The sequence below is a fragment of the Chlamydotis macqueenii genome, chromosome 15 (assembly GCF_036417535.1).
Source record: "Chlamydotis macqueenii isolate bChlMac1 chromosome 15, bChlMac1.mat, whole genome shotgun sequence".
In the NCBI taxonomy this organism is placed as follows: domain Eukaryota; kingdom Metazoa; phylum Chordata; class Aves; order Otidiformes; family Otididae; genus Chlamydotis; species Chlamydotis macqueenii.
This window is the reverse complement of record NC_141570.1, coordinates 12157901-12183873: the sequence shown is the minus strand read 5'-3', so window position 1 is coordinate 12183873 and position 25973 is coordinate 12157901. Positions and strand designations below refer to the sequence as shown.

The following is a 25973-nucleotide window of genomic DNA, read 5'->3' as shown; positions in this document are numbered from 1 at the left end:
GATTTATGTTTTTCCTCTGGGAAATCTGCCTTAAAAGCAAACTGAATGACTTGCATGGATTTGCATACGTAACATGAAAAATTTTTCAGCTATCATATATCTCAAACCACAACTAATGCTGTGATGTTTAGATCACCTGGTCCTTTTGACACTTCAAAGACAAGTATGACTTAGGAAGAATATGATTTAATTTTAATGTTGACGGAATTCAAAGAAAGTTTAATCTTCTCACAGCAGATAATTGCTGTGGAAAGAGGAAGCAATGTGACTAAGTTTTAATGATTAGACTGATTTGTTCAGCCTTTGTAAAATAAAATTGCTATTTTTTTTTACATCTAACATGCAAAAAAAGTTTGTGCCCTTCTGAAAATCCATGCTCAGACTTCAACAAATCACAAAAATCAAAGACAGGAGGGAGCAGAAGCAGGTGTGTGATGGGTAGAAGAGATTTTCCCTGAAGGTAAACATCTCCTGGCATGATCTGTATATGAACATCGTCTACTTGCTGCTGAATCCAGGCTTAAAATAATAGCAAATAATCTATGGGTTATAAAATACGAAAATATAGTCATTGATGCTAGGAAATTTCCTTGAAGAATGGCAGGCACCAGTGTGTTAGTTCTATTGAAACTTCTAAAACCAGAGATGTATAGAAACACGACTAATCACAGGAAAAAAAGAAACTACAGATGCTGTACGGCTGTCAGAGTATGAAGATAATCGAAGTACCTAAAGCTCAATCAATTTAAGGATTAAAAATGAACCAAGCGCAGAGAGGAGGGCTGAATTCATAGCCAGATTTGTACACTGAATTCTAATAGCTGAAGCCTAATTATAGGGGTGCATGAACTTCACCAAAATATTTTCTGCTCCTCTCAGCAACAAGTGTTAGAAAACAAAACATCAACTTTCAAAAAATTTCCAACCAGTTTGTCAACACTTCTCCGGTCAGTATAGGTTTGTTAATGTGGGGGGGTTGACCCTGGCTGGACGCCCGGTGCCCACCAAAGCCGCTTGATCCCTCTCCTCCTCAGCTGGACAGGGGAGAGAAAACACAGCAAAAGGCTGTGGGTCGGGATAAGGACAGGGAGATCAGTCAGCAGTTACCACCACGGGCAAAGCAGACTCGACTTGGGGAAATTAGTTTAATTTATTACCAATTAAATCAGAGTAGGATAACAAGAAATAAAACCAAATCTTAAGAACACCTTCCCCCCACTCCTCCCTTCTTCCTGGGCTTAACTTTACTCCCAGTTTTCTCTACCTCCTTCTCCACCAGCACTGCAGTGGGATGGGGAAAGGGGGTTGCGGTCAGTTCATCACACGTTGTCTCTGCCACCCCTTCCTCCTCAGGAGGAGGACTCCTCACACACTTCCCTTGCTCCAGTATGGGGTCACTCCCACAGGACACAGCCCTGCAGAAACTTCTCCAGCGCGAGTCCTTCCCACGGGCTGCAGTTCTGCATTAACTGCTCCAGCGTGGGTCCCTTCCATGGGGTGCAGTGCCTCAGGAACAAACTGCTCCAGTGTGGGATCCCTATGGGTCACCGTCTCATTCAGGCATCCGCCTGCCCCGGCGCGGGGTCCTCCACGGGCTGCAGGGGGATCTCTGCTCCTCCATGGGCCTCCCCGGGCTGCAGGGGCACAGCCGGCCTCACCATGGGCTGCACCATGGGCTGCAGGGGGATCTCTGCTCTGGCCCCTGGAGCACCTCCTGCCCATCCTTCACTGACCCTGGTGTCTGCAGGGCTGTTCCTCTCACATATTGCTGCTTCTCCCTTTGGATGCAGCTGGCAGCAACTTTTCCCCCTTCTTAACTCTATTATCACAGCGGCACCTCCACAGTCACTGGTGGGCTCGGCCTTGGCCAGTGGCAGGTCCGTCTTGGCTGGCGTTGGCTCTGTTGGACACGGGGGAAGCTTCTGGCAGCTCCTCACAGAAGCCAGCCCTGTAGCCAACCTTGCCAGGCAAACCCAATACAGTTGACTAGGGGCAAAGTAACTTAGCTGGTAAGACAGAACTGTTATAAAATTAAATCCATTTCTAATCTAATTTTATTAATTGGGCTGATGCGAACTCTTGTGCCAACACCTCTGGTGAGGTCGGGTGGTGCAGCTGCGCCTGGTGACACAGGTACTCTGCCACCACTCCTCACTGCTCCCTCTCCAGCCTGTTGACAAGAATGTCACACCTTCACTTCACAATATACTATTTAATACTACGCCTTCTACAGCTTTTTTTCAGCCTGAAGAATTTTGACAGGCTCAGCTCAAGGAAGGACATGGCCACAGGCAGTAAGGCCCCAAGGAGGGCCCAGCCCTGCACTGGGTCCTGCTGTGGCAGCTGACGGAAACAGGGAACAGAGAACGGCCATTTGGAGACCCCGTCTCTGCAAGACCGCTCTGGAAACATCCATGTTCAGGGACAGTCTGAAACGTCCTCAAGCACCTCTCAATCTGTTTACTGGAGCTGCTTTCCTTGCGCCAGTGCTGCGGTCCTGGCTTGCCGTACGGCAGTCAATTCTGTACTGGGCTGTGAGCAGAGGCGTTACATTATCAATTTGCAGCACCTTTCCCATCCCCTGGGCGCTGAGGAGAGGTGGCCACCCTTCTCGGAGGCACCGCAGAGCCATCGGCGCACACGGCAAACCGGGATGTGGGGCTCAGGGCTGTGCCAGCCCTGTGCAGTCGCAATGCAGCCGTTTTCAACTTCATTCACACCCTAACGTTTGCAACTGCCTTTTCAGACAGCCCCAAAGTTGTTTGTTTATCAGGCTGAAAATCTTGAGATTTTCAATTTTCTGTTTATCTGCCACGCTCCATTCTAGGGCTGCAGAGAGGAAGGGGAACAGCAGTGAACCCCCCCAACACCGCTGTGGTCGTACTGTTCAACAGCTAACCCCAATGTGGTTTTGCTTTCAGTAAAAAGCATTTCAAAATCCCTCTCCTCGATCCGCTTCTGCAGACCTGATTCTCCGAGGGTTGAGGCTGGGGGGTTCATTTTCTTTTCCTTTTCCAGAGGAGCTCTGGATGGTCCCCGGGCCGCCCTGCGATGCTCAGCCCTGCTTTGCGCTGCTGGGAAGGGAGGAGGAGTGAGACAGGGAGGGGGGCTCTGCGAGGGGAGGAGGTACAACTTTAGAAGTCTCCATAGTCTTTTCCTTTCAGGAAACACATCCTGTTAATGTTTGACTGCTGTGGCAGTGGCTCTGTTTGTTGCAGTCGACTACGCCCTGAGGCTCACCAAAAACAGCCACAAAAACAGCCATTTCCTCTTCGTGGAGAGGTGGGGGGGCCTTTTCCTCGCTGCAGTGGCTGTTCTCCCGTCCCTGCACTCGCAGCTCGGATCTTCAGAGAGAGACACGGCAGAGCAGACTCCTCGAGATATCCCAGGCTTGCACAGCTCCTTTGAGATGACAGCATTCACCTCCAGTTCAGCTTGGCTTTGAGAGAATGACATTTGTCACAGTTTGCAGGATATTCTGAAGTTTGTACCCAAAAAAAAAAAAACCCACGCTTTCAGAGTGCTGCGGGTTGACTCAGAGGAGCCGGTGCGCTTGGCACGCTGCTGGTAAGCATCCTTGACTCTGCCCCAGCAGCAGCTCAGGCTCTCCTGCTTGAGACTGGATTCTGCCTGGATTTGCCTCTTCTCACAAGGAATGGACCTCCCTGTCGTTCAGTTCATCACGGCACTGGCATTACTTATCAAAGTGCAAGAAGGCGGATAAGCCAAAGCTGGCAAGTACCTAAAATAGCTTCTCTGTGTTCTTATTTTATGGAATTCTCCTACCTACCTCGCAAAATTCTCATTTCCTTGATCAGAAGCACCTCTGGAGTTGACTTTGAGAATGAACGGTGATGTCCTTTAGCCATTCGTAACATCCTAGCAAAGCTGCCTCTGTTTCACGTCCAGTTTCAATGTGCTGCAGCTGATTGAGACCTCGTGTCTTCTGCAAATAGAGACTGGCAGCAAGCTGACACTCAGATATGACTGTCCAGAAACTGGTAGCCACAGCTGTGTTGGTAGCCCTTATCTCACTTATTCTGAACAACGCAGCTGCCTTCACTCCCAACTGGGTATACCAGACGCTGGAGGACGGGCGTAAGCGCAGCGTGGGGCTCTGGAAGATGTGCTGGCTGGCAGAAAAGAGCAGAGGAGGTGGAAGCACGAGTGCCAGGCACGGGCAAGGGGAGGAGCGCGAGTGTGAAGCCCTGGGCTGGGGTTCAGAGTCAGCTGGGTTCCAGGAGTCGCGCAGTACTGTCAAACGTAAGTTCAATCTCTTGCCTTCTCTGCTTATGCTTGATCGCTATCGGTACGGCGTGCCTGGTCCCCAGGAGATTTACAGCCAAGCAGAGCATCTGGACATCATTGTTAACCGTCCAATTCTAAACATCTCGTAACGTTCATCTCCATATAAATTAATTTGGGAGAATAAGAATAATTATGTCCACCAGTGATAAACAAAACTCCTCCTCCTCCCTCCCCAAAAGCATTGCCCTGTCTAGTTTATTCAGTGTATGGAAGGATGCACTTTGAAAAAATAATCTCTGAAGTGCAAGTCCAAAGCTTTGAGACATCTGTTGCTCGCTTTTCCCTCTTCCCTTCCTGCTATAAGCATATCCCTTCCTGCTCAGTACATTAAACTCCAGCCACAGTTGCTCTGAATACCCTAAAATTAAAAAAAAAAAAAAGAAAAAAATTAAGCATTCAGATGCTATACTAAGTTATTTCTCCCTTCTGTTTACTTTTGTTGGAAGTGCCCGGAGCGGAAAAGACAGAAATAGTTTTGGTAAAAACATGTTAAATTGAGATGAGCCTTGTATGCAACTATTCTTCTTGGTGAAAAAACCACAGTACACTGCTTGGGGAACATGAAAATCAGTCAGCATGGTGCACTTCTCATTTTACAAATTCACACTCCTGGGATCTGAAGAACGCATATAGCTTCAACTGAGCTAGTTAAAATTTTTGGATAAGTTGAAATCTGTAAGCCAATTTTGAGAATTATAAAGCTGAGTAATTAAAAAGTGCACAGTACTCGTCCCATTCGTAATGCTAACGGTGTGACCCCACTCTCATGAAGAAACTAGAGCAGAACTGTGCTTGGAATACCTGGGGTCATCTCGGGCACCATGGCTGGGATCACAGCTCACTGGGGCGTCAAGAGCTTTCCTCCATGGAAAGCCTCTGCTTCCAGGAGCCGTCTCGGCATTGGGACCAGCTGGGAGCAGCAGGGCCTCCGGCACCGTTCCTTCAGCCAAATCAGGGCTTTAACCGCATCCGTCAAGGAACTGAATTTTACAGAACAAATGTCTATAATGTTCATGCCTCGACAGACACTAGGATTTTCCAGAGGTTTTACCCGTGCTCAAAACCAGCTCTGGTGCCTCTGAAGGACAGTAGCGTTAGCAACGTAAGCGATTTCAGATAGATTTTTTTTTTTTCATGGTTTGAAATCTGGAGAAGGAGTAAAATGCTTTGCTTCTCCTCAGACTCTCTTACACCCCTCTGCAGACAAAAACAAAGAAATGAGAGGAATTTCTTTTTAAAAAATGCTTTAATGTGGACCCCTTCCGTATAATTGTTTTCCAACAAAATTGTGCAGTAACATTTTCTGCATATTTGCTAATATTAAACCTGCATAAATCAGAAACAGAAAACTTCTAAACTGTTATAAAGCCATAAACCTAACTCAATTCTTTTTTAACTGAAAGAACTTCTGTAATGACAAGTAACTATAAAAATGATTAGACTGTTGAAAAAGTTCCTTGAGGCGTACCTGCAACTTCATCACTGGAACCACTGCCCCAATTAATATTTATCAGTGATGTTCTAACTTGAAAAACATGAATACCATTCACGAATTTTAAAATTTTTACATGTTCTATATTCATCAGCTAGAACGGGCTCCTGCAGCATTTTAAACACATGAACTTGTATTTCCTGCTGTGCACAGGGCAGAAGACGGGTGGTGCTGTAAAGATCGGCAGATGTGTCAGATTCACAGAATTGCACAGGCAGCAATTTCTTACATCAAATAGAAGCAAAATGTGATAGAAAATGTTAAAATTTCAAAGTAATAATTATAGCAAGATTGAATCCCTGGAAGAATTCTGTAACAAACACTTTTAAAAATTCTCATTTAAAGGAGGACTTTGAAGCCCAGTGACTCAATTTGTAAAGGAATAAAACATCCATTCACTATTTAATCTGGGAGCAAATAGTAAGCAAAAGGCCATTCTGACTCTTTATAAACCATTTAACAGAAAATAACACCTCTGCAGCTGTGCCATGCCAAACTAAGTACGAAATCAATCTGTTGCACATAGTTGAAAGATAAATATGTGTCCATGGATTGTACACATAGTCAGTATGAGCCTGATTCTGCATCCATGTTTTTGTCATTTCAAAGAATTTCTCTAATAAGAAACCAGTTATTTAGCAATATCCATGGCAATCCTCATCTGGCAGTTGTAGGTAAATCACAAACCTGTATGTGTGTGTAAGTATATACATGTATACATCCATATAAAAATTAATTTTCAGAACAAAGAAATGCCTTCCTCAATGCTAAGAGTTAACATGTAGAATTTTGAATGCCTGTTGTAGAAAAATAAAAATAGGTTCTTCCAATAGCAATGCAAAAAAGGCCACAATCTCACTCATATTAAAAAAGTATTTATACGCACATACATATTTTGGGGGCAAGTTATTTATCTCACAGTGCAACAGAAAAACTGTGAAACCTCTGACAACTGGCTTTTCCATACACTGATGGCTTCTGTACAAGCTGTATGTCCACAGCAGCCAACAAAACACACTGCCGTAAGCAGGCTCCCCCAGTGGCAGAGAAACACATTCTTAAAATCTATTTTTCACTGACTTTCACTGCCTTCTGTTTCTCCCATCGAAATAATTGGCAAAGCTCCTTTTCAGGGGACAAAATAACGCCAGGCTGAGTTTTCCCCCTCATCATGTACATAGCTCAAGCAAAATGATTTGCAAAATTATGGAAGTAGCTCATTGTGTCAGGACTTGCATGTGCTTAAGCTAAAAATAAACTACAGCAAATTGAAACAAATAATAACTGAAGTTTTGCATATTTTGGGTAAAAGTCATAGTAAATGATCTGTCAAAAGATCATGCGGGGAATGAACAGAAGAAGTCAATGTGATGGAGCATGTCTCCCAAAAGCCTCTCCAGAAACACATACCACATTCCATACCAAATACCTCTCTGATCCAATTCCCCACTAACAGGACATCCATGTGAATGATTTTAGTGTAATACAAACCACTGGAGCAAGAGGAAAACTAACGTGGTTTGCATTCAAATCCTATGATGAAAACACTGCATCAAGGCTATTAAAGCGTCAGTAAAGGGCTGCTGGTATAAATACCAAGTGACATAAAAGACCAGCGGAGATTAGAGATGCTGCAGCAAAGAGACACTGTGAAAAAAATAAGATTAGAGATCTGAAAAAAAGAAAAGAAATCCAGGGACAGGAGTAAAGGATATTTAAAATATTATAGGGGAAAAAAGTGTCTCAATGTGAACTATTTCAGCAAGACACAACACAAGAAACATGGATGACTTTGGTCCTCGGGGAAAGCACCTCAACTCTATTCTTCAGGCCTCACTGCTCCTGGAAGGGGGAGATCTCAGGCCCTTCCATCTGTCTTTATCCACTTCTTGCTTTCTCTCCTTCTCGTTGTGCAGTCCTGCACCCTTCTTTCAACCATTTGTGATGCTAAAAAGCTTCTGTGAGACAGCTGAAAAGACTTAACAGCAAGAAAATACCCAGGTCTGGCGTGGAAGGCTTGGGGCGGGAGGACGGGATGGGTTTTTTGCATCGTTATTTTTCTGTTGAATTAAGCTCTGGTATCAGGAGTCCAACAAGTACTGCTTGTAGCGCAGGCTGAGTGATGCAGGTGTGACGAGGTGGGGTATAGCTCCCTTTCCGGGGCAGCAAACTGCCAGATCAGAAATCTTTGCTTGTGCTGAGAGTCAGAGCCCAGTTATGAGGACACCAGTCAAAGTTTTTCTAACGTGGACAAATCACTAGATGATACAAACTTAAAGGCTTCACCAAGAGTTCAGATAGCACATCCCCTCTTCAAAACATTTCAAGGAAGCCTAACCAGGCAGCCTGACTCTCCTCTCATCTGAGGGAGAGCGAAGAAAGTTGCCAGAGATTATGGAGACACAGTTTCAGAGCTGTTGCAAAATTTCCAATGATGCTCTTGTCTGCATCTCTTGACCCTACAAAAAAAAGACCACATGTACTAGAAACAGACACCTAGTACGATCTTGGGTAGGACAGTGTCTCCTGAGTACTCGATACTCAGGTTTGTGCCCGCTCACTGCCTGTGCATACACAGCGTACCGAGCGACGCAGAATCACCGGGGACACGCAGGCTACCTCGTACAACAAGAGCAGGTAGCTACATCACCCGACACCCTCTCAGAGCAACCCAGACCTGCTCAGAGCCACCGTTACCCGCGTCCTGGCCCAGCACCAGGCCAGTAATACTGCACGGCACTGGGTGAATGCACCAGATTACCTGGAATCAGCTTAGATATTTTTAACCACGCTGCCTGGTACAAATATACCCTTAAGGCCCACTGTGCTGCAAGGCTATCTCTGGGTGGACAGACGGAGCTGATTTATTCATTAGCTGAGGTCACAGTCTGTCCCTGTTTGTCTAAAGAACATTACAAACAATGTGGAGACACAGGAATAGGGAGGGGTTTAAAAAGATATAAAAACCGTGCTTGGTTCTTCAGGGCTCCAGAAGACGTAACGAAAATCCCAACAGTGGGAAACATCAAGTACAGATGCACAGAGCAAGATAGCTCAGGGAAGCACAACCAGTGCCAGGGAGAGGCACGGCATCATGAGCGACTGCATGACCACCATAGGGACCAAATATAAACACCTGCCCAGTCTAAATGTGTGATTTACACCAATGCACGTGCACTGTGAAATACGGTGGCAAAGGCAGGACGCTGCTCAGTGCAGGGATAAGAAGCTGACATCTGCTTGCAGAGGCAACAGCTCACCTGAGGGCCCATGTCCACCTTACATCGATTTCAAACGTCCACAAATTTCTCTGGAATTTGGCTGGATGGAAGCCAGGCTGCATCAAGCAATGTGTTGTAGACACATTACTTTTTCAGTATAGGCAGATCAAGGAAGAAGGCCGACTGCATTTGAAGAAGACAGGAACTACCATCAGACTAAAAAAAAACCCCAAATCTTATTAAACAGATGGCTGCTGGGTAAACTGCCCAGGCTGTTACACAGAGATGGAGGCAGTGCAGACAGCTGGCAGCGCAGGGCTTGTGGCTTCCCCGCTAACGTCTGCAGTAAGATCAGTATTGAAATAAGTGACATTACTGATGTAACAGTAAAGGCCCATGGAGGTGAATTGTAAGAGGTCTGGCTCTTCAAATGAGAGTGAATGCTCACTTTAATGTGGATTTTACTATGCTGTGTACTTATTCTGGAGAAGTTCAAAACTTTTCAGGATTCAGGATAGGAAAATGAACCTAATGTATGTTTCAATACAGTACCTTCATATGCGTTACCCAGAAATATTATCAGATAAATCAATGTTTGATTACTGCCACTATTGACACTTTGAATTCAATTAAAGCCTTAAGAGTGAAAATAGCTATGGAGCTTTTGAAAATTCAGATTAAATGCATTTATTACATTCCCCAACACAGAGTCCCTACTGATGTTTATAAACAGGCAAATCCTAGGATGTTGACAAGTAACAGCTCAGCAGGAACTATGCCACAGCCTTCTCTGTTAAAATGATCACTGTCTAGAAGCGTTCTCAGTGTTGCGTTTGAAAGGTCCCCATCATTCAACCATGAGCACTTGTTTATTTTGAAAATAGCTGATGTAGCTATGTTTTCACTCCAAAAGTGACTGAAGCTGTTAAAAAAAAAACCCTCAAGCAACCACACTCTTCCTCTCTCCAAACAAGATCAGGCATATGCCTGATCGAAAACTAAATATCGAAATAGGAAGTTTCATGCTCAGATGAGCTCAATCATAAAGTTCCAAAATACCTAAAGGGACGGAAGATTTCACATGTTTGTCACATCAGAGCGTTCTTTTAATTGTGCTGAAATAGGTTGGCTTCTCCCCCCTTCCCCTCTCCTTTTTAAAAATTATTAAGCGGAAAAATATAAATTGCATACTTCAGAAGGCTGCCTAAGAGATAAAACCAAGCAAATAAGTGACTGTTCTCGATTTTAAGATATCCATCTAGCAACAGAACGTATTGAGGACTACTTGTAGCTACAAGCTGTATGGCTGCTTACGGAGATTTTAAAAGAAAAGAGAGAGGGAGAGACTTTCCCTTGCAGGATGAAGTCCTGTCCTTACAATAAGACATGCAAACAACATCCGCATGTGGAAAGGGTACAAAGTAATGAAGAAAAAACTAGATTCAGATCTGTTTAACTTTTAAGAAATTAGTGTATATTCAGACCATCAAAATACATCTGTATCAAAAAGGCAGTGCTTCAAATAAATCCTCCCATGGTCTCAGTTACACCATCATGCAAAGGGGTAATCAGATACTGCCAGCATTTGGTTTAGTTTGTTTCACAAATACCTTTAAAGTGTTTCAATATATTTCCTAATTCATACTCAAAAAAACAGCTCAAGAGGCTAACAACATAAATACTACTAATTTAAATCAACAGAAGAAATCAAATGTCCAAAGACTTCATAAACAGAGCACAAAACTGGGAGGTGTGGCATGATGCTGACTGTCAATAAATAATTACAGTCATTCTATGTATTGTTCTTATTGTCTCTTTGAACAGTAAGTGCTGAATCTCCTATGTCTACGTTGTAAAATGAAGCACAGTTTACTTTGCATTTTCATAGTGCTCTGGAGATTCAAGGCACAGCTTCAGCTGATTTCCATGTCAGCTGCGGAGACCGTTTCTGCACGTCTGATCTGACAGTGCTGACATCCAAAACAAGAGGAGCGCAGAATTAGTTGCCAAAAGTTTGCCTAAAGTAGATTTTTTTTTTTATTATAAAGAAGAGTTTCTTCTAAAATTATTTATTAATACAGAATTCAGTTCTCCAGGCTGGAACTCCACTTCATTAACAGCAGGACCAGAAGTAAGAGTTAGACAGACAGAAGTCAAACAGATCCAGTCTGAACGGCACCCCTTCAGCGTTTTTGCAAAGCACTATTTCATGTGTCGACTAAGTCACAGCTCCCATGATAAAACAGTATAAGCCTGTTTAGGTAAAAGTGTTCTATTCTGGCTCTTCCCAATGTTTGGATGCATGGCTTTGCATTTCTGAAGTCCCTATAATGTAGTTTTTAAATGTGACTCCAAAAGGCTGAAAAAGTAGAACTCTGCTACACAAAACCATGCGCTAAGCCCAGCTGGAATTATGGGCAGGCTTCAGAGCTCTAGGTTAATGCACAGGTGTAACTGGTACTTATTTTCCAAATGGTTTATGAACTGGGGCAGGAATGAGAAGTGGGCTTCACCAGAGCTGCGCAGCGAGGGCTCGGAGCTGGGACAGAACGAACTCTGCTCTTGAGTGTCTGGTACCACAGTGGCTGGATGAACACGTGCAAAAACTTCTCAGGGGAAGTTTTAGACCAATATTAAATATCATGGGCCATTTGGTTTCCTTCCTGCACACTTTGTGCTTTAATCAGTCTAAAGCTGGAATTCCCACCCTATGATTGTTTTCCCTGTATCCAGACAGAAAAGAGGAAGAAAACCTCACATTTTAAGCAATTAGCATAATCTGATTTTTCAGTGAGATCATACTTCCTCATTATCCCCAAACTCTGCAAATTACCCTCCGATATGACTAACCTGCTTCTCAAAGCACAAATAGTCCTGTGGCTGTCATGGAACATAACAAAACAAAATCGCTGCGTGCAAAGAACAAAATCAAATCAACATTTCTAATCCAGATGGATGTATCTGGTCTAGGAAGTGAGCAAGACAACCAGGAATCTGAATTGGTCTCATCCCTGCAGTCTGGGGTTTGGCCCTGGACTGATCACAGTGTTTCAAGCAAACCCGGATGCATTAGGCAGTATCCCCAGCTGGATACCCTGTCCATTAATTAACCGCTACTCTGAATAAACTGAGATCAAGATGAGCTTCCAGAAGGAAAAAGTCAAAGAGTGTTCTATATTAATGAACAACAGCTGCTTAGAACAGAGTTCTGGAGCCTTTCAGTGTCTACCCCTTTCCAGTTCTCAACAGCAAAGCTGCATCTTAAGGGAGGTGAAGGAAAGGTACGCAAAAAGCAGAGATACACTCTTGGATTGCCCACCCTCCTCCACCTATAGCAGACACACACACAGGGATAAACACCTTCCCCAGCGGCCAGTTCTATTCTACTGGAAGCATCCACCTCTAGCGATAGGAAACTCCTTTCGCAGTTAAACGCCAGGAGTGACATTGACAACAGTGAGTTCAAAACAAAAAATGTGGGCCATCGAAAATACAAAATACCTATGTCATTACAGTCTTAGCCACAGATTCTAGAAAGTAATGGTTACCACAAATGCCACCAGTAATTGTGCAGACGTTCTAATCCTTATCAACCTCCTGTTCTACAAATCATGGCAAACATAAATCTTTGTGCAACAGCTGAAGAAGTCTGCAATGGCCACAGAAAGCCACAATGTGATCGTGGCTACTGTAAATGAAGCAGAAATGCTTGAAATGGTTGAACAGATAATCCAAAATTCATACCAATTAGAAAGTCTATAGAAAACACATCAGAAGGGAGTGAAGCTGGCTACTGAGGAATTTTGGGTTTACATAGAATTTAAAATAGCAGCAGGCAGAGCAAAAGAGCACAAAGGTAAACAGTAAATTTCACAGCTCTTACAAAAACTATATTGCAGCCAATATCGTAAGGGATGAGAACTATTTATTCCTGGATTGAGCAGGATTCAAGCAGGAAGAGGGCTTTGTGGTCTGGCCTTCCTCAGCATGATTTACATCTTCAAAGTCTTTGGGTACAGGCTCTGAAGAAATGCTTTGAACCTGCACACTCAATTCCTTTTCTTGATTAGTGCTGCCCATTGGTTCCCTCAGTAAAAGGAGGCCAGAGCTGCTTTTCACAATTACCACCTTTTGGGGTGGTAGGTTTGATGTGGTGGAATTTCAGCTTAGGGCTGCGTACGTACCAAACAGAATGACCTTGTGTTGAACTGACAACATGCAAAGTTACAATGGCTAAGAGCAAGAAAGCGTAGTCATCTGCAGAGGGGCACTTCCAGGCTGAATACAGTTAACAAGCTCCACTGCCAGAATGGAGTTTATCAGAATTACATGTTACCAAGTTGAATTTTTTTTTCCCCTCTGAGGAAGAGGAATCATTACAATTCTAGAACAAAACCAGAAGATGACAGATCATACATTAAACCCTTAGAATAAAACAATATTCTAACATGAAATATGGAACGGCACTCCATTCTTGCAATACCTGATTCCATTAAAATAACTGTCTTCACATTTAATGAAATCATGCCAGCTGCTTCCCCCTTTTCCTACCTATCATCAGCCTGTTGTGGTTCCGGCCTGGACAATGTGCGACCTTCTTTTTGGTTAAGAGAAGCAGCTATGCAAAATACCAATTGCGTTCCTGCATCTCTGAGCAATGTACTGCATTAGGCGAATAAGCATCCTCAGTCTGCAGTTCTGACAAACACCAGTAAAGATCACCGGTGTAACACATCCAGTGCTAGGCACTCTCCAATTGCAAGAGAGAAGAGCGATCACAGGATCACAGCAATGGTAGTGGGAAGACGGTTGGACTAGATGATCTTATAGGTCCCATCCAACCATGTGATTCTATGATTCTATGATTATTTAAAGACTAAATTATTACAAAGTCTGTTGGAATTCAATTGAGTCACAGTCATAAAGTTACTATTTTTAGTATCCTAGATATAATATAATCTATGGCAAAGCCAGAAGAATTTATAATACAGTTAAGCATTGGAAAGAAGTAATGAATAACAGTGAAGGCAAAAATGTGGTGTTTGTTTCTATGCCAAGGGGTAGTATGTATTTCTGGGATAAGCTTCAAACATTTAGAGGGCATAGAATAACAGACATTTTTTTAAAGCTCATGCATGCTATATACAGACATGGCAACAGAATTAATTATGGCTGCAAACCAACTGGTTTTTTAATTTGACACTACAGATAGCTCTGTCGAAAAATTAAAGTACTTCAACAATAAAGGCTGCAAGCCGCCTGCTCGTTACTTGGTACATATCTCCTTGGAAAGTCATCACTATCTCTTCAGCAAGCATTGATTCTCAAAGTATTACAGAAGTCCATTTAGGTGGAAAAAGAGAAGAACACTCAATGCTCAAAGTTCTGCTGATACTTACAAAGCTCAGACCTCTGAGTATGATTGTGTTGTCAGCCAACAGGCTTCATGACCTGTAGGCATTCAACATGGCGAGAGACCTAAATGCTCCCAATGCTAGAAGGGACAACTTTGAAAGTTAAACACTAAATCTTTGAACAAACTGGTTTTTTTGAGTGAAATTATTTTCCTCTCTAGTCAGAGATGAACTCACTAGGAAAAATAAAAAATACTTAGTATGTTATCTTCTTAACGTTTTATTCAATGTGAAAAAGTTTTATGGACTATGGTCCTTAACTAACTCTTTCAGATACAATACCATATTTTATTAAATTTTAATTATATCATCAGTTGTTACGTAGAACACTGGAAGCTAAAGATGACCTAAGAGGGAAAAATACAGGGTAAGCTCATTTTTATGACTCACAAAAGTGGAATAGACTCGGTGATTCCCAGGATGAAGTTTATTCTTGCTTGTTTATATGAAGTTTTGTTTTCTGCACTTCCTAGCCGTCTCCTTGGAAGATCAGGAATCAAATTCTGGTGGTCAGTGCACCCACTAAACTTAAAACCAGTTAAGTCCCTTTTGAAAATTTGGTGAATATTCATGTCCAGAGTCTTTCTTTTTCTAATATACACCAACTGAAACACCGAGCTGCTTCTGTTTCAGAATAGCAATGACATATTAGCAAGAGATGTTGAATTGGCACAATGGTATTTACAAATCCCACCTTTTGCTAGAGAGGAAGTAAAAGGATGAAAACAGGACATCCATCAGGTTAACAGGAAAAGTAGGAAAAAAGTCTGACTAAAAGTACCCAACTTTGCCATTAATATATTCCATTCAGTAGCCAGCTTGGAGACACATTTTAATCAGCTTTCTAGACAAGACTCCAGATATCTATGTGTGTAATCATTTCTGTATTTGTTTTTTATATTTATTAGAGAATCGTAGAATATTTCGAGTTGGAAGGGACCCATAAGGATCATCACAGTCCAACTCTCTGCTCATTGCAGAACTACCCAAAAATAAACCATATGACTAAGAGCGTCCTCCAGACGCTCCTTGAACTCTGACAGCCTTGGCGCTGTGACCACTTCCCTGGGGAGCCTGTTCCAGAGACCGACCACCCTTTTGGTGAAGAACCTTTTCCTAGCATCCAAACTGCACTTCCCCTCACACAGCTTCGTTCCATTTCCTCGTGTCCTATTGCTGGTCACCAGAGAGAGGAGATCAGCACTTAACCCCTCCCCTGCCCACCTTGAGAAAGGTGTAGTCTGCGATGAGGGCACCCCTCTGCCTTCTCTTCTCCAAGCTGAACAAGCCAAGTGACGCCAGCCTCTCCTCCTAAGTCTTGCCCTCGAGACCTTTCACTGTCTTGGTCACCCTCCTCTGGACACACTCTCAGAGTTTGATGTCCTTTTATTGAGATGCCCAAAACTGCATGCAGTACTTGCGGTGGGGATGTATCAGTGCAGTGCATAGGACACTCGCCTCCCTCAACTGGTAGTGATGCTGTGCTTGATGCACCCCAGGACACAGTTGGCTCTTTTGGCTGCAGGCTACACTGTTAACTCATATTCTACTCGCCATTAACCCAAACCCCAGATCTCTTTCCGTGGGGCTGCTCTCCAGCCTCTCCTCCCTCACTTTGTACGTATAACCAGGATTACTCCACCCCAGGTGGAGAAACCAGCACTTGCTCTTCTTGAATTTCATACGCTTGCCGGTTGCCCAGCTCTCTAGCCTATCTAGATCTCTCTGTGAGGCCTCTCCACCCTCCAGGGAGTCCACAGCTCCTCCTAGTTTAGTATCGTTGGCAAACTTACTTAATGTCATTCAATTCCTCCATCTAGGTCATTTATAAAAACATTAAAGAGCACTGGCTCTAAAATGAAGCGCTGGGGAACCCCACTGGTGACCGGCCACTATCCTGATGTAACCTCATTGGCCAATGACTGTGCTGTCTCTCCAGTGTTTTTCAGTAACTCCCAGAATAACCTTCTCCATAATTTTACCAGGCACTGAATTGAGATGACAGACCCATAATTATCAGGGTCTTCCTTCTTACCCTGCTTGAAAAGTGGGACAATATTTGCCAGCTTCCAGTCAACGGAGACCTCTCCAGACTCCTGAGACCATTGAAAAATAATGGAGAGAGATCCCATGAAAACATGGGCCAGCTCTTTCAGTACCCTGGGATGAACCCCATCAGGCCCCATAGATTTATGCACACACAGCTGGAGCAGCAAGTTTCAAACAAGTTCAGGGTTGGCTGGGAGTTTATCATCCCCCCAGTCATGGTCTTCCAGCACAGGGCTCCAGGGCCCCCAGGGTGTTAAAGACAGAGGTGAAGGCGGCATTAAATGTCTCTGCTTTGACCACATCCCTATTTGTGAGCTGCCCGACCTCATCTCTGATCCTACTTTGCTGTTAACATATTTTAAAAAGCCCTTTTCATTGTCCTTCACAATGCTGGCCAGCCTGAACTCTAATCTAGCTTTGGCTGCACAAATTTTCTCCCTGCAGTGGCAAACAGCATCCCTGTAGTCCTCCCGTGTTGCCTGTCCTTACTTCCAATGTCCGTACACTTTCCTTGTCTGCCAAAGTTCTAGAAGATCCCTGCTCAGCCGAGCCAGCCTTCTTGACTTCTGACACTTCAGAATTGCCTGCTCCTGTGCTCTTAAGAGAGGGCTCTTAAACAGTGACCAGCATTCATGGACTCCTGTACCTTCAAAAGCAGATTCCCAGGGGACCTTACTGACTAGCTCCTTCAGCAGCCCAAAGTCTGTTCTCCCCGTGTGCAGCGCTGAAGTTTTGCTGGCAGTTTTTCTCCTATCATCAACGAATTGAAACTCAACTACTTCATGATCACTGCGACCAAGCCAGCCACCAGTCACCACTTCGCTCACAAGTCCGTCTCTGTTTACAAATTACAAATTAGGACAGCGTCTTTCCTACTCTGCTCCCTCAGTACCTGCACCAAGAAGTTATCTTCAACATGCTTCGGAATCCTGGACCTCTTTGTGTCTGCTGTATGATATTCCCAGTTGATGTCTGGGAAGTTAAAATCTCCTGTCAGGACAAGGGCAGTTGATCTAGAGATATCCCTTAAATCCTTGTAGAAAAATTCATCGGCGGTGTTGTCTTGGCTGGGTGGTCGATATCCACAAATTTATATGCACAAATATATATCCACAAATACATATATATGAACTAATATATATTTTTTAAATGTACCTTTTTACTTATATATGTAAGTTATGTCTTAAGACCTCATTCAGAATGGCCAGCATTGACATCTTTGTTGTAACTGCTTCCCTTGTTACAGAGATAGAAATACCAGGGTCCTTCCAGTGCATCCAGAAGATTAATAAATATTAAAGGAGGGAAAAGTTAAGAATCCTCTATACAAAGTTCCCTTAAACCATTAAGGTGCTAGCATTAAGATCCACCAGATGTCTTCTAGGACAATACTGATGGACTAGGTGAAAAAGAAATTCAGAGTGTTACAGATTTTTCTTTGGGATTATTATTATTTTAGGGCCTTGAATATGTTTTCAATATATTTTCAATATCTATGAACTAAGGTTCCATTTCAGCCAGTGCCACACAAAAGCAAAACACCGTTCCTGCCCCAAACAATTCTGGCTACTAATTACAGATAGAATCTTCACAGGGCAAAAGTCAAGGACCTCCAGCAGGCCATCCTTGGAAATCAGCTGCTTGATGCACACAAGATTGTTTTGCACTGAAACAATAGCTATGGGATGCTGTGTAACTAAAGGAAAGATTCCATGCACATCCTAATGAAAATCTTTTCTTAATCAGACCACAGGGACTGCAGTTAGAGCGAGGGACTGCTGGCAGTAGGAATGGTGTCTGAGAATCATTTTCTACGGACTGACAAATTCTACATACCTGCTCAACCAAGATTTTCTTTTTCCCAATTTTATATCATTTTAACTTTATGCCTACTTCTTCTGTTTCCCTAGTGCAGTTTGACATGATGCGTGCTTGCAACCTCATCGCCACTGTTGCTCTGACTGCTGGCCAGCTCATCTTCGTCCTTGGCCTGATGGAGCTACCTATCATTTCTCAGGATACCCAGTGGTGGGAGGAGGCCATAGCTGCCGTGTTCCAACTTGCCAGTAAGTCCACTTCTTTTTATTGATGGAAAAACACTTTGGCTCTACTAAACCCAGGTGGAAGAGTTTCTTACTTTATAAATCTTTCAAATGACAAAGAATAGCTAAAAGGTCTAAATCTAAAAGTGAGCTCATTGTCTCTTAAAAGCTCTCCCCATGAGATTCTGCAGCACACAAATAGAAGCTTTTATCTTGGATATATCAGAATGAGTCTTCTGCCAACCAAGAAAAACAAGTCTTTATTATTTCCTACGAAACCAGGAAGGCAAACATGAAAGACATATACTGGATGCGATGTGATCCCACAATTTAGCAGGACAAAATACACCAAAGAAACTGTTTGAAAGCAGAGCAGAACAGCCTAGCAAATTTTTGAAGTCTTGCTGAAACATGATCATTTTCTTTTAGCTAACCGAATTTTATTCGGTGACCATCAGCTGGATTTTGATAGATGTCTGCAATCTAGCAAAGAAAGCTGAAGGCAATTCATAACATTGACTGCTATAAAGAAAATTCCCACAGGAATTCTCAGGGACACAGACTATACACAGAAGTGAATGAGGAAAGGAGGAAATGGTTTTATCACAATTCCATACTGACAGCAGTGGCAACAAATTGTAAACATTTTGCAGTAATACCTTTCTTTGCTACATAAAATAAGTCACTCAGTATTCATTGCACCAAGAGTACAACCCTATAAAATATCCAGGCACGAAACTGTCATTAATGTAGTATAGCGCTCAGGCTGCTTACAAAATTGGATTAAAAATATATAATTATTTATTAATGTAAACAACAGGTTATAATAAAGTAACACCATTTTATTTTAAATTTTAATTTCAACTTTAAAAACTCTGACTATTTAGAATGGTATAAACCTACTGAGACCTCAGGTTTACACCACTGCAAGATCAGAATCTAGCCTCGGTCATTCAAGTATGGTCCTCACAGCCACAAACGGCCATCAAGGTTGATGAACCTGAAATCCAAACAAGAAGAGGAGACTGCGGAGGTTCTGTAACTCTCAAAAGCATCTGATCCAGCTTCCAGCTGCAGCGAAAGCCTCAAGCATCACTCTGTGCTATCAAGAGGCAGACACATGGCCTTGCCATACCAGGACCTTGCTACAGCCTCTTCATGCACACCATGCTCTTTGTAACTCTGGACATCTTCTGGATAGCTCTCCCTGATCATCAGGTTGATGCCTGCTTTACTTCCACTCCCTCTCATCCTCCCCAGAACTCGCCATGTCTGTTTTTCCCAGAGAGGAAATGCATTCTGGCCCTGTTTAGATGTGTTGTTTCATTGACAAACAGCACAGTGGACAGCCGTGTGCCTTTCTTCTATCAAGGCTGCTAATTTTAGATTGGTCTTTTTTTTTTTTTTCCCTTTTTTTTTTTTTCCTTTCCTGTGCTGAAGTCTGTTTTAAACACAGTCAGAGAGAGACTGAAGGGCGCCAGGATATCCCGACACAGGAGAAGGAAATGCCTGCTATTACCTGTTATGCAAGCTGAACCTTGAAATCCCCAGTGCTGGGAGGGGAGAGAGGAGGAAAGCCAGAGTCAGAATGATTAACAAACCACTAATGAGAACGGCTGAAGAAGCTGTAGAATCAAGGAGTTCATCTGCTTGCCTGCATTCAAAAGGTGTGAAGAGATGGATCTGGTGGCTCGTGACAGTCACAGAAACAGACATTGCGCCCTATGAATCAAAGGTCTCCCATCTGCAGGGACTTTGGTGGCTATCTCTGCCCCTCGTCCCCATTCTCCTTTGCAGTTACGCCACTCTCTCCTTCACCGTCATCAGATGGTTTTCTGCCTTGCAGTCAGTAACATGATACTCATTTTACATCTCATTATCTTAATAAAAGTTTTATGTTTAAACAAATGCCTTTCTCACATCCAGAACAACCAGCTGAAGTCTTCTGGAATGTATGCTTTTGAAAAAAGAGAAGTCATCATATCTGCCATTATCCTGATATAAAATACACTTCTTGGAGACGTCCCTAGTTTTCCAGGACAGTGGTATGTCAGCTGCTGGCTACCTGAGTAATCAAGGGTCTGCACTCACAGGACAGGCGGCGGTTCAGAGGAGGACAGCTTGCACTGACAAAATAAGCTGTTTCCTCTTTCACAGCACCCAGTGTATGCTCTGTAATGTTGAGCCACTCAAACTGGCCACAAAAATCAATCCCGTCCATCAAATTCCCTGGATTGGGCCCAGGCAACAGCATTTTACACATTATAGCTGAAATGTCTTCGGTATCAGACAAAACACATGTGCAAACTGTGAGCAAGTCCAGCATTTCTGTTACTCTGATGAAGGACCTGCTACATCTAGAGACCAAGATTTCTTTATTGAAGGGGAGGCAAGCAGCTGCCCTATAAGCCATAGGTAACACTCAGCCTCCTAGGCTCCACTCCCAGACCATCCTCTCAGCTATTTTCAAAGTCAAGTAGCAATATTAGGCAAAAACATCAGAATAGTGGATACAACATTTGTATTTAAAAGCACTTTGTCCACATAAAACAGCCCAAGAGAAATCACTGTGAAGCTCTCCCCATTTCATTTAAGGGTTAAAGCCAGTGTATTTCAGGCCAGAAAGATCATTTGTGTCAGAAGAGAAAACAATATTTAAGAATGTACAAACTTCGATCTTACTATCTTACTAAATATTTCTTGAGTACTGGCTGGGTAATTTCTGTTTATTACACTTTCATATATGTTAATGAAAACACAAGCACCCACCTTCTGTTTTTTCCTTTTCAAAATCCAAATGATCTAGAGAATTGTTCTACAATTGCTCATTCTGTGAGTATTTTCAGAAAAAAATTATCTTGATTCATGTCCCCTCTAATTCCAACTTCTGTTTGACCTCTAACTTTCATCCTGGAATATGCCAGCAAGTGTTGAAGAGAACTGCAATGGTCACCAGTAGAATGAAAACTCATATCATGGAGGACGGCTCAAGTATTTGGCTCAGAATCAAAAAGTCGACCTACAATTTACTTCTTTATAGTCAGAGTTTACCCACTAAAACATGATGTGTGGGTTTCCTTACAGTTTCCTGAGGTCTGAACAAAAGTCCTTTTTGTTTCAGAACAGCAAGTGTACCAAGTATTATCTTCCAAACCCTATCACAAGTTCAAATCAACCACCTCTGATCCCACTAGAGCTTGCGATGACTCCAGGCTCCACCACTGTTTCACTTCTGCCACCTGCACAAGCATTTGACAGTCGTTCAAAAAGGATGGACCTCTGACAGAAAATAAAGCCCCAGGAAGCAGAGAGGAAGGAAAGAAGAGAGGAAAGCATTGCTCCTGGGACATCAGTGGGATTCATACTGCTCCAAAGCTCCGCAACCTCACACCTCCCAGTTAACAGGAAAGTGATCTGTTTGCTTTGGAAAAGGCATGTGGTGAAAATGGAACCAGTGTTGTACGTGGAATTTCGTGTGAACACTCAGACATTTCCCTCTAGAGAGTTTTGGCTTTTCTGTTTTTTTCCAAGGAACTGTTACAAACTCAGTGTGAATATAGGATGAATAACAGCTGACAGAAGAGCAGTTGGAAGGGGAAATCCATACTAACAGGACAGGGAGTAAAGAGCACTTCGGAGAATATTAAACTACTACACGCAGTAACCTACCAGACTGGGTCAGACCTTAAGGGAGTCCAGCCATTCTCCAATCTTGTACAATGGTGATTAGTAGAGGCTTTAGAGTGAAATGTTAGAAACATAATGGGGAAGATCTGGGATAAAGTATCCCTTACATTAGATCTCGTCCTACTTTCTGAAAGTCCAAGATTGGAATAAACCTGAATCATCATGATTAATGTTCTTGCCAGTCCATTTTCAGCATTGAATTACTTCAGTACATAATATCCAGAGGAGTAAAAGTCTTGTGTTCCTTCTGAGCCTGTCATTTACAGTCAAATAAATTACAATGTCACCTCTCAAATTTCAAGCATTGCATTCCACCTTGTCCTACTGTGTTTTTCACTCCAGGCCTCTAACCATCACCGGAAATCTGAGTTCACACATACTCTCATTTCTGCGCTATTAAACCCAAATCAAACAATTGTTAGACCATTTACCTTTTCTCTTCTTCCTGAGTACCTCAAATTTAGACAGGTTGATACTGAGAAAATCTTAATGAAGAACAGCCCACCAAAGGAGCCATTTGAGAAGATAGATGAAGATATTAATGATAACAATGTGATTCTGATTTCTGTATTACTTCCTTCCACCTTTTTCCTTCATGACACCCTCAAGTCAGATCTTTTCTAAGATGAAATCCATGGAGCTGTAAACCTAATACTTCCTGAAAAGGAAGCAAATAAATGAGACACAGTAAATAATCTAAAAATCATAACAAAAAGGGAGTACTTGACTGCTTGCTTTGTGCTAAATATTTTCATTATTTCTCATTTTTATTTCACCTCAGTGCCAAACTGAGGTGTTCTTCGTGTGGACTGCAAACCTCACAATAAAATTATCTTGTCTTCACACTTTCACAAAATGTAAACACATTTGCAAACATCTTAAAATATGGAAACCTATCCCACTTATTTCAACTGAAATGGTTATATGAGCAGCTGAACCAGCAAACTGGGAAGGTCCGTAGCTCACAAGAAGTGTCTTGAACTCTTCAACTGGTATAACTGCAGCAGGCAGAAGATCTGTTTTTATTCTTCATGTCTAAATACTGAGATGAGTAGCAGGTGATTTGTTGTAGCATCTCAATGTCACAAGTATGTATTCCGATTAGAAATATAGAATCATAGAATGGTTTGGGTTGGAAGGGACCTTCAAAGGTCATCTAGTCCAAACCCCCTGCAAGTAGCAGGGACATCTCCAACCAGATCAGGAGGACCTTGCACTTGGCCTGGTTGAACTTCATGAGGTTGGCACGGGCCCACCTCTCCAGCCTGTCCAGGTCCCTCTGGATGCCATCCCTCCCCTCCAGCGTGTCGACGGCACCACACAGCTTGGTGTTGTCAGTGACGAATATGGTAACAAATATATTACCAGATATATATCATTTGGATATACAAGTATAAGGAATATGTTTTATGACAGACACATTGTTAGAAATAATGCAGTAATCCAGAAAGAAGTGCGTGAATTGAAAAGTTCTTAAAATCAAATATTCACTTTATTGCTTATGAACATGCATATTATATATACATGGAGATGTCTCCTAAAAATATTTCAGATCGAGTTGCTTAGCTAGATCCACAGATATGCAACTCTTACCCTTTGATGTGTCAGGAGGTGGACAGAGCACTTGAAAAATGGGAGCAGTTTATCCTTAAAGACACAAGACAACCACTGAAACGTCCAGGAGGATCGCTTGTCAATGACTGCTTCTCTCTGCACAAGTTGCTTTTGCTCAGGCTGACGAGCTCTTACCTGCATCTGAGAGGAAGTTTACTGTAATCGAAAGCAGATATTTCATTGACTCCAGCTGCCTCTGAATCTGAGGTGCCAAGCACTGTTTGCAGCTGACTTTCAGTATGAAAGTCTGCACATTTATCGTTAGTTAAAGAGCTGCCTGACAGGAATTATGTCTAATTCACAGGGAATGCTTTTCAACCTTCAGTTCAAGGACTGACATAATTTCTAAGGAAACCTCCAAATGGTAACCAAGAAAAGCAAGTTCACTGTCAGTAGACCTAAACTTGTTAAAGAGCACTCTGCACCTCCCTTTGAAAATTTCCTGCCTTACACTGACGAAGCCTCCCAGATCATCAGGTAAGGGATGCCTTAACCCATTAAGGAATGGGTTAAAGACAGAAAGAGACAAACTCAAAGAACATCACAAGTCGAAAGCCATTGTCATTTAGTGATGAAAAGTGAAGGACAACAGGGTCTTTGCTACTCAGAACTTGTTTAATTCTGAGAGATGTTATATTCTGCCAAAATCCTTGGAAGGAAATTTTTATTGTATTCAACAATTCACAGCTGAAAACTCAATGGCTACTGAAGTCTCTGTGGTACGATAAAACAAAGCAAGCATAGTCTATAGCTTTCAGCCTGATCCTACACAGACGAGCACACAACTGTTAGAAAAGCTCCACACTTGCCTTGCACTGTAGCAACTCTCTTTTGTTCCAAGCTGAAACAGGAAGATGTGTTAATTCGTTAATCGTTTACGTAAGTCCTATAGCAATCACACTTTGGGAATCTATGACACTTTGATAAATAAGCTGAGCTCCTACAAGCAGCTTATTCAGGCTTGTGACTCACTGCAGCTAAATCATTCCCTGCAAACGTTTGCGGGTACATAGAGAAGGGGTGTGAAAAATTTCCCCTCCCTGTTTGCAGCTTTGCTGCACAAGCGTGGGTTGTGAATTCTGAACAACAGGCTGGCTGCTCTGTTTTCCTTCTTCTACCTCTTCCTGGCAGCAAAAGTCATCCTATAGGACAAGCTGTAAAAAGGAAGATTATAACTCCCAATATAGACGTTCTACCAACCCAGAAAAAACATAATGTAGCTTTTTTTCAACTGTACTATCAATGTACTAATAAAAAAGGAGGAATGCCTACCAAGGGATGTCTGGAAAAAAAACAGACACAGAAGTAAAAAAGTGACTACGAGAATTCTTTAAAAACACTAAAAATCTGTAGTTGGCTTGCAGCCAGCAACCGCCGAACAGGAAATGCAGTATACAGATCTGAAATGTAAGTTCAAAAAGTAACATTCTCCCAACCCACCCCCACTGACACCGTCAGTACTGTCCCAACCAAAAGTCTTCCTAGTGAATTTGTTATCTGTTTCCTTCCTCAACGGAAAAGCACCCTCCCCCCCCTCCCCGGCTTGTTTTGCTATGGATGGGAAACAACTAGAGATAAACAGCAGCTCTATGGGAAAGTAAAGTACTTCAAGTAATCTCATCAGGATTTTTTAGAAAAGATGTGGCCTCTGTGCAGACTTCAGACAATACACAATAAAACGATCTGAAATTGATTGCCATACATAATGAAATTAACTCAGGGAAATTCAGCCATGCATCGAAAAGTTTTGTCAGATGAAAATGTTTAATATTTTCATAATTAATTTAAAGAAATATTTCCCATCTGCAGCCCTTCTCAAACTGTATTGTAAATTAAGAGATCAAGATCTTATTGTAAATTAAGAGATCAAGATGACTGATGGAAAACAGCAATTTTCTGGTTATTTTTAGTAGTTACCTATGGGAAAAGTTTGGGAAGCCAACTGTCTCCCTCCAGGTATTTTAGTGAAATAATGAAACTAAATTCAGACATTGTTGCTCAATGTTAGAAATATCTATCTAGAAAGTGAAGTCACCACAGTCAGTTTTGGTCATGGAGACAGAAGCTATTCTTAATTAGTATTAGTGCGTCAGTACAGTGGGGTTTGCAGCTGAATGGTACACATGTAATTATCCATAAGGTTTCA

General features: G+C 42.5%; 2 protein-coding genes across 2 annotated transcripts in view; one reads left to right on the top strand and one right to left on the bottom strand.

Moving 5' to 3' along the window:
- The window catches only part of IFT140 (intraflagellar transport 140), a 90752-nt gene that overhangs the window by 17126 nt on the left and 47653 nt on the right, over positions 1–25973 (bottom strand). The window lies entirely within an intron of this gene.
- The window catches only part of TMEM204 (transmembrane protein 204), a 29937-nt gene continuing 7151 nt past the window's right edge, over positions 3188–25973 (top strand). The window contains exons 1-2 of the mRNA XM_010125545.2: positions 3188–4263; positions 18395–18550. Of these exons, the coding sequence (XP_010123847.1) occupies positions 3984–4263; positions 18395–18550 (436 nt within the window). The 5' untranslated portion in view covers positions 3188–3983. The remainder of the gene's footprint in view (positions 4264–18394; positions 18551–25973) is intronic.